The sequence below is a fragment of the Haemaphysalis longicornis genome, unplaced genomic scaffold (assembly GCF_048455015.1).
Source record: "Haemaphysalis longicornis isolate Haplotype H1 unplaced genomic scaffold, Haemaphysalis longicornis Haplotype H1 scaffold_1, whole genome shotgun sequence".
Taxonomy (NCBI): Eukaryota; Metazoa; Arthropoda; class Arachnida; order Ixodida; family Ixodidae; genus Haemaphysalis; species Haemaphysalis longicornis.
In genome coordinates this window covers 461,784,025-461,793,150 of record NW_027526203.1, presented here as the reverse complement: position 1 = coordinate 461,793,150, position 9,126 = coordinate 461,784,025, and the positions used below count along the sequence as shown (strand labels likewise).

At 54.7% G+C, this 9,126-nt stretch overlaps 1 protein-coding gene across 1 annotated transcript; it reads left to right on the top strand.

Annotated features, from left to right (window-relative positions):
* The first annotated feature begins 2,153 nt into the window (after positions 1-2,153).
* On the top strand, positions 2,154-5,253 carry LOC144156148 (uncharacterized). The gene is made up of 2 exons (XM_077687985.1): positions 2,154-3,144; positions 3,226-5,253. The coding sequence occupies exons 1-2, from the start codon at positions 2,527-2,529 to the stop codon at positions 4,636-4,638; spliced, it is 2,031 nt and encodes a 676-aa protein (XP_077544111.1). The 5' UTR covers positions 2,154-2,526; the 3' UTR covers positions 4,639-5,253.
* Positions 5,254-9,126: the final 3,873 nt, after the last annotated feature.

The window sequence follows — 9,126 nt, the reverse complement described above, 5'->3', positions numbered from 1 at the left end:
TCTGCGAATAAATTTAAACACTGCATGCTTAGCCCTGTCCTCAGGGTTTCATTTTAGTAGAGATGGCCCGGGATTTTTATTAGTGGTTCCCCGTAGTGATCCGAAGCAGTGTTCCTTTATCATAAGTGTAATTCCTGCAGAACTTCATGGAAATTCTGTTTGTAGCGAAGGTGTTACCCTATATATAGTTGTTGGAGATTCTTCCCAGGCGTCCGTATGCGAGCAACAACTCACGCAAAGCTACATGCCCACTGAATAAACCCAACACCCAGAGATGAATTGGCCAGCACTTTCCTGGAATGTCCAGGACGGTAGGCCCAACGTGCACTTTGAGTTCTAACGACGTTCACAGTTGTGTACAGCTTGACGTGCGCGAGTTCGACGTTCCTCGACGCGCCATTAAGCTCGAGATTGCGCCCCTTTCCGTTGAGCCTACCAAGGGCCTTGCATAATCCTGCAAAGGTGTATTGCTGAACCCTCGCCTCCCATTTGTTTCTTTTTGTTGCACGCTACTGTCCCAGAGCACTATAGATGGAATACGAAGAGCCCTGTTCAGGTAACCTAAGAATTAGTGGCCACACTTCGAGGGATCACGAGGCAGTGGTAATCCTTGTACACTTGCCAACCATGCAGAAAAAAAATGGCTACGGCTAAGCTCAGCTAGCCTTGGATATGCAAAGCAAAAGCTTGCTTTAGTCTGGTTGAGTCTTGCTTTCGTTTGGTTAACCTTTGTTTTAGCTGTATTGCCGACCACGTCTCGAAGCCGTTCGGTTCTGCGCAACGCTCACAGAAGGAGGCCGGGCGAACGCGTCGTTCATTCATGGCGAACGCACGGTTCCTTTCCCGCTGTGCAAATTTTGCGCTTCCCCGGGCACCCTGTACCACACGGTATGGGAGTGTTCGGCAAACCCCAAAATTCCAAGAATCACGCACCCTTCCCGTGAACAGTGGGAGAAGGAGCTGTCCAGCTCCGGTCTCCATTCCCAGCTTGGGCTGGTGGAAAGGGCCGTAGCGGCAGGGGTCTCCAATGGAGTCCTGGACTGAGTGCCCCACACCACATTTCGATGCTCCCAATAAAGTTTATCCTCCTCCTCCTTTTCGCCGGGCGCGAGACGAGTCACGTTGCCCGAAAAGACCCAGCGCAGCATGCATGGAAGGCTGCGGGGGTGGTCGGCTGCCTCGGCCGCAGCGGCGGTGGCGACCTCTGTCGGCGCCCGCGGCGCCAACAGCGGGCCCGGCGAATCACACGATGCGCTTCTAGGGGTGTGTCGCCGAGGGTGCGTCTCCGGTAAAAACTCCCACCTTCCCTCGCGGGAACCCCTGTGTAGATGCGACGCATGGGGGTTCACGTTGCAGCGTTGGACAGCGGAGGAACGGCGCTGGAACGATGGAGCGGAGCGGCGCAGGCACCGCGTTTTATAGCACGCATAACGGTGAGGGGACGCGCCGGCGCCAGTGCGTCTGCCGCGGCTATGACGCAACACAATCCAACACAATCCACTTTAATCCAATCCAATCCAAATCAAATCCAATCCAAGCCAAGCCAAGCCAATCGAATCCAATCCAATGCCCCTCGAGTCGCGAGAGAGTGTTCGCTATCGGAGAGGAGAGGGGGTGAGCGGCGGAGAGCGCAGCTGGCGCGGCGAGGAGAATGGGGGAGGGGTGGATGCCGACGACGACGCCGGATGCAGGGACAAGGCGAGTGAATGAGATGCCTTCGCATCTAAAAAGGTAATTTGCGCATCCTCCACGAAATCGCTGGACGAAAGTAGTAAAACTTTGCTTCAAAAATGTCTTTGTTCTATCCGTGCACTATCGCTGTGTATGAAGCGCGCATTTTAGGCCCATTTTAAGTGGATTCAGCATTTGCGTTGAAACTATCCCAATATGCCGATCATAACTGGTGGCGATTTTAATCTGCACAAAACAGCCTGGGGGCTACTTAAAAAGCACATGTGCACGTTGAAAAGGGGGTTCGTGGGACTGGCCTTGCTATTTCCCGGACGAAAGGATGTATGAAAAGAATGAAGAGGATGAAGAATTCCCCCTTGTGGGTACGTGCCAAAAACTTAGAGGGCATCATCATCATCATCATCAACAACAACATCAACATCAACGGTCGGCGTGTCAGGGGCTACGAAGAATTCGCTGGGGGCCGACGAACGAAAGAAAATAGAAGAACGAACGGAAAGCGGAGAAGACGGCCCTGCGCGTATACGACACCGCCACAGCTTACGCCGCCAACGCCTCCCCGAGTCGCCGCCAGTGTTTATATGTACCATCACGCGGCCCCGAGCGGCGCCCGCGTTTATACGTGCTGTGTACGAGTGGTTCGGATTTCGGACCCTCGCTTGCGAGGGTAAACTGAACTTCGTGCGCAGACAGTCGCCCCACCGCCGCTCATCGCGACGGACGTTCTCGGTGCCAATTCCCCGATCCCATAACGCAATGTAATCGGTTTTCCTGTCATTAAACAGTTTAATTTCTTTCCAAGACAAGTCCTTACCAAAACCGGCCACCTCTGACATGGCGCAGTCGACAGGATCAGGATTTGAGGCCACGGAACGAACGCACGAGGAGACGAACGACGCGGACGAACTGCACCACGACTACGAGAGTGCACGCGGACGAGGGGCAACGACGGACTCCACGTCAACGGTGATCGACCGGCTGCTGACTTCAACGGAACGCGACGTCCTGTGTTCAACGAAGAAGCAGCAGTTGGTGAACGAACTACGATCACGAAGGCTCCCTTGCTCTGGCCGTAAGGACGACATCGTCTCGCGTCTCCTAGAGGACAACGAAAAACGTCGCCAGCTCTCCAAACGATCGAATGTGCCAACGATACTTCAGGCTGCCTACGACGAGCGGCAGACGAACCTGCAAGCGGCGCTATTCGAGAACAGGAGGCTGCGCGAAGAACGAGAACGTCTTCGGAGACAACTGGCGAGAGTCGGCCACACGTTTTCCACGGTGCCGGAGCCAGCGGGAAGCCTTCAACGACACGACGCACACCTTGGTCCGGAGACGCGCAGCACGCACAACAGCACGCACACGAACGAAACGACGCATGCAAAACGGTGCACCGCCCGCTCACTGGACCTCTCCCAGGTGATCGCCACGATTACGGAAACGCAAGCGAAGGTCAGTGAATTCCTGGCGAGATCGCGAACAACCGCTGCTCTGACACCGAGCCAACCGACGAATTACACCACCAACGCGCAGGTCCTTTCGGCAAGGAGCAACGAGACGCGCCACGTACGCAGCGCGCACGAGCCAGAACGCAGCACGCACCTGGCACTATCTCCTCCGGTCCAGACCTCGCCCACGAACGGTACCGTACCCGAATCGGTGGAGCTCACGAACGAAACGCCCAGAGCACCGAACGCAACCGAGCCAGTGCATACGAAATTTTCCGCACATGCTGTCCCGGCCCCAGTCCACGCAACCAACGACAACGCTCCTCGATTGGTGGACATGACCCTGACAATCGAGACGCAAAGTGCACAAAACGCACCAGTGGCGACGAACGACATCGTGCCCGGATTGGTGGAGCTCACCACCACAGCCGAAACGAACAGCGCACGGAACGCACCCGAGCTGGTACGCACGACAACCATCGCACCCGCTGTTCCAGTCCAGGTACCGCTGACGAACGACATCGTACCCAGACCAGAGGCGCTGATCACGACCAACGAAACGCCCGACGCACGGAACACGACCAAGCCAGCACGCACGGAGGAAACGCTATTCATGACACCCTCCGGTCCCGCTGCTGCCTTCCGGACTTGGCCAGCGAACGTAACAACCGCAGGAACAAACCTTGCCACGAGAAACGAAACGCCAAGCGCACGTGGTTCAACCCAGCCGGAACGTACGAGCTCTCCGGCACCCGCTGCTCCAGCCCGAGTTCACCCAACGAACGACACCGCACTCGCGCAGATGAACCCGTCTACGAGCAACTACGCACCCAGCGCACGCGGCCCGTTCGAGCCGGAACGTACAAGTTCCCCGGCGCCCGCTGCTCCGATCGAGACTCATCCGACAAACACCCCCATGGTACAGGAGGATGCAGCCGTGAGCGTACGGGCACCAGGCAAACGAGACGCCATCGAGCCTACTTGCGCGAGAGGAATGCCTACCGCACCACTTTCGAAACAACCGGCAAGTGACCAGAGCTTTAGCAACGACACGGACACGGCGAGAACGACAACGAACGAGACCGACCCAGACAAAGGCATCGAATGCCCTACCGAGGAAGCCACGCCTACGACGCCAAAGATTGTGGGACCGAACGAGCGAGGCGAACTACGCCCACTTTCCCACCACTTCACTTCCGAGGGCAACCACGGCGAAGGCGAGCAAGGAGTCGCAACGAATTTGTCCGATCAGCCGCGCCACTTCACGACAACGCCGTGCCACCGCAGGCTGAACGAAAGGACAAACGGCTCCCGAACCGTACGAAACGCACACCTCGAGCAAAACAACGCCCTCAACGCACCGAACTCCGCGACTTTCACGGAACGCATCTCGCCACCAGACGAAACGCACGCCAACGTTCCCACGCGCATCAAACCCGCAAGAAGCTACACAGACTCAATCGCCGACGGAAGCGACGTGACCAACGCAACGCCGTAAGTGCTCCCAAGTTCACGTCCGACGAAACGAATCCCACGGTACGCAAAAATCAAGTCAGTTTGAAATTCGCCGACCTCTTCGAAATGAACGCCCACTAAACGAAGTTCATCCGGAGCAACGAAAAAAAAAACGCCAGCATCGAGCAAGTGCGCAAGCGTTCGTGCACAGTTGCGTCTCTGGATACGAACGGACGTCAAACAACGCGGACACCCACAGAGCTCGCGGATAGCTCCATCGGGCGCCAACTCGGTGAAGGACCTGGGGACAGATCCTTCTAAAGGGAGGTCGTGTCAGGGGCTACGAAGAATTCGCTGGGGGCCGACGAACGAAAGAAAATAGAAGAACGAACGGAAAGCGGAGAAGACGGCCCTGCGCGTATACGACACCGCCACAGCTTACGCCGCCAACGCCTCCCCGAGTCGCCGCCAGTGTTTATATGTACCATCACGCGGCCCCGAGCGGCGCCCGCGTTTATACGTGCTGTGTACGAGTGGTTCGGATTTCGGACCCTCGCTTGCGAGGGTAAACTGAACTTCGTGCGCAGAGAGTCGCCCCACCGCCGCTCATCGCGACGGACGTTCTCGGTGCCAATTCCCCGATCCCATAACGCAATGTAATCGGTTTTCTTGTCATTAAACAGTTTAATTTCTTTCCAAGACAAGTCCTTACCAAAACCGGCCACCTCTGACAGGCGCCTCCTGTCTGTCTTCTCTTTGCCCGACCGGTTGTAGCATCTGGTGCCGAAATCCCGTGCGGAGACATCATAACTCTCTACACATGAATGGTAGGGCCTCATCTCTTATACGCCGCCACTTCGCGCCTCGAATGGCGGAGGAATTGTCTGGAACGTATGGCCCTGAACGTCACGGGCGAAGAGAACGCTGCAACGATGCAGCGCCTCAAGGTCAAGCTGTCGGCGTAAATACCCTGCATGAGGGGGCAGCTAAGTGATTCTCGCTGAATGCTAGAGAATGGAAGTGACAAGGTGAAACTCCTCCGAATACACGATCAACTCTGTTGGCAACGCCGAGCTCGTCGGAATCTATGGTGAGTTTGCCCCACGCATTACGGCGGATGTTACAGGGCTCGAAGCTCTAGTCCAGTACAATGACATGAAAATCGAGATGCTAGCCGATATTCATTCTGAGATGGTCTTGCTATAGCCACCTTTGGAACGCATCCCGAAAGCGCCAATCACCAAATTCGTCTTATGCAACCAAGTAACAATGCTAACGACCAGTGATCCCGAGCTGCTGCTCTTCCAGTCAGCGCCAGCAGCGTCGCCAATCAGTGCTGGGCTGCGGAAGGAACACGTAGCAGCCGAGTCGCTGGCCAACGCCCCCGGACTCGTCCCTTTTTCTACGGGCTGCAGCGTTGTGCGCAGACCACGGGAGGAACCAGAGGCAAAGAATTCTCCCGCCGACGCCTACGGATTCGCCACTTCTATAGCGAGAAGCGTTGGAAACTTCAGACAGCATTCTTACCATCAGCAAGGGAGTGCTCCATCGCGAATCGAACCGTCGTCCCTGATTAATAGCATCTCTGTTGACACCATTGAGAATCGGGTTGAAACGGAGCAGACGACGCAGGCCGGCGTTTTTTTTTTCTTCGGCGTGCGGGCGCAGTGGCCCAAGCCGCGCCATGTCCGTGGCGCATCGGCCATGTCTGTGGCCGTTTCAAGTGTTGCCAAGCGAATAAATTGACAGCCAAACTTGCCAACGAATACCACCTATACACCGCGCAGTATAACGACAAATGACGACCTTTGATCGTTATACTGCGCTATGGGTACTGCGTGACTATGCAGCAACACACCAAAACATTTTCCCTTCTGAATGGCATGCTGTAACCCATAACCTATCGTGACTGCTCCAAAAACTGGATGAAATTTTTGCGTCCCAGTAGAGAATAAAGAATAAGACCAGTGAAGCTGTATGGTGGATAACTATACTGAGTTATGTATGTAATGTTATCTTAGTGGCGAATTCTCATATGAATTGTTTCCGGATATTTTCAATGAAACGAGGGTTACAGCCGTTTACTGCAAACATACTGCTTAAGCGGCCATATTGACAGCAAACATTTACAGCTTCACTGTGAATTAATTATGACACGTAAATAAAACTCGGCTTATTGATAAAGTAGTCTTGGGGTCCGATTGTTATCCAGTTTTTTTTTTTGGGGGGGGGGGGAGTTTTTACAAAGCAAGAGTTACAGCCATTTTCTGCTGAGCATTTGCGATAAAGTTGGCTTTTGCCGCGAGGAGTCTTTGCTCGCGAGGTTTTTACTGAGAAGGGAAATGCACGGAACCCTGCCCACACAGCTTCGCAGTAAAAATAGGTGGTGCGATCACACATCGCATGCACTAGATTACCCGTATCTAGTTCCCCTAGGGGAGCAGAGTTGCACCTCCATCCGCCATCTTGAATTCTAAAGTCGTGAGGGCAAGCCATCTGTCACGCGTGTAGGAGCCGCCGCCGTGCCCGTGGCAGCGTAGGGGAGAAGTCGGCGCATGCGTACGCCAACAGCTACGGGAAAGTGCGACTGGGGGAATTTTCGGCTGCTTATCAACCGCCGCTGCCGCCGCCACCGTCGCCGGTCACTTGAGCAGAACTGACTGAAAACGCTGTCTTGTGCGCAGCACAGAAAGCGGGCTTTACTGTCGTAAGGTGGAACCCGCGGCATGTGGCAATGAGACGCGCAAATCCTGCGCTACGCGATATACAGGAACTCTAACATGCACTACTTGATTGTCCCACCCGGCGGCGCCTTGCGTGGGTAGAAGACAGTCTCACGGCGCGCCTCGTTTCGGTCACATGTAAATCTGCGCGAACATGGCCGCGAGGACGAGCTTTTGTTTTATACACTTCCCACCAACAAGTAATACGCGACGCGAACGCCGTGTTGCGGTTAAAGTGCACCCACAAGGCACACATTGTAATTTAGATTTTTTTCTTTCTGAAGAGAATAAACCATATAGCGGTTGTTTCCAGTGCTCGGCGTCACATTACAACTAGCAATAATTTAATCATGCGTTAATATTTATGGTCAACTTTCTGCAACGTCGAACTACTTCAGTCAATTTCGGGGGATTCTTATAGCTTAATGGGAAGGCGAAAGCTCGTTTGTCTTTCTGTTGGCCGGGTACTTGACATTCGGGTTGCAACGAAGCAAAGGTAACCTAACTCCGATCCCACTGGCGACACGAAATTTGATCTTATGGGAGAACAGCGACCCGTGCAGCTTGCTTTGGGAGAGCCCGCTAAGCGAAAGAAACGCGAACAAGCAGGCGAGCCACTCAGCGCTTGCCCAGGCATGCCACAAGTCTTCCCGTTCCTCGTCTTCGCGTGTGCCCCGGATACGTGTCTAGTGGTTGCCGTCCCGCGCGTGCGCCTGATCGCTCATGCACTCCCACATTTGTTTTCAACAACATCACGCGCTTCAGCTAGTATCACGATTTGTTTATAGGGTTGCTGTGACTGGACGACAAGGGAAATGACCTCGTGAGAGGTGAAAACTCACGGATGTTATTGCGTGGAAGCGAACGGAAGCACAGAAATTCTTTCGTTTTGCGTAGATTCAACAAGCCGAAAGACTACACGAAGAAGGAACATCTGGCGACCGAGCTCCTTCGCTCTACTGCCACTGGTAGCAGCTGAAGCGGTGCCGGTGCACAAGGCGCCCAATAAAAGTGGACAAAGGAGAGGATGGTGAATTTTTATTGTAGGAAACGCACGGCAAAACAGACAGACTGATTCCATCTGGCCAGGATCCGCAAGCCGGGGGCAAACCTGGAAAGAGGCAACGAGTAAATTGGGGTGGCAGGTAGCAAAGCAACGATGGGATACAAATCCAGCGCATGTGCTTGGACGCCCGGTGAAAATCTGTTCCCTCAGAATAGAGTGCGATGCTTGCGACGTTGAAGTCTGTTCCCTCAGTATAGAGTGCGTTGCTTTCGCTGGCCGGAACAGTCGGGAACGCAGTCGGTTGAGCGGAACTCCGTGGACAACCGGCGGCTGCAGCTGCGCAAGGGGAACGAGAAACGCACGCAGCAAAAACAGCTGCAGGGGACAGATGGGGGGCGTAGCCACGACAAAGCCTCACCTGGGGGGCGAGCTGTGGCACCTGTACACGGGGGAAAGAAAGCGGACGGCATGTGTGGGTGTGCGTGTGGCGGTAACAGTAGTGGTCCCACGCCCAGCTCAATGTGGATAAAGAAAAACCGCGCGCACTGCTAACCAGCGCAAATGTGTGACGAGTGGAACGATGAAGCTAACGGAAAACGGGGCGAGAAGACGTAGCAGCAGAACCGGGCAGAAGAGCTGAAGGCAGGATCCAAGGCGGTGTTGCCGGGTTTGAAGCCGCCTGAAAAGAGCTGGAAAGAAAGGCGGCACGAGCAGTACACAAACGCTGGCTGCAGCTAAGAGATGTTGCGGACGCGTCCTTTCTAAGAAGTCTAAACTGTTCAAAGTTTAAGCTTATTGTGGT

Bases quoted from the DNA above. Each gene is read 5' to 3' on its own strand.
- LOC144156148 (XM_077687985.1), top strand. From the start codon at position 2,527: ATGGCGCAGTCGACAGGATCAGGATTTGAGGCCACGGAACGAACGCAC. The intron at 3,145-3,225 runs GTCAGTGAATTC...ACCAACGCGCAG, and splicing joins TTACGGAAACGCAAGCGAAG to GTCCTTTCGGCAAGGAGCAA.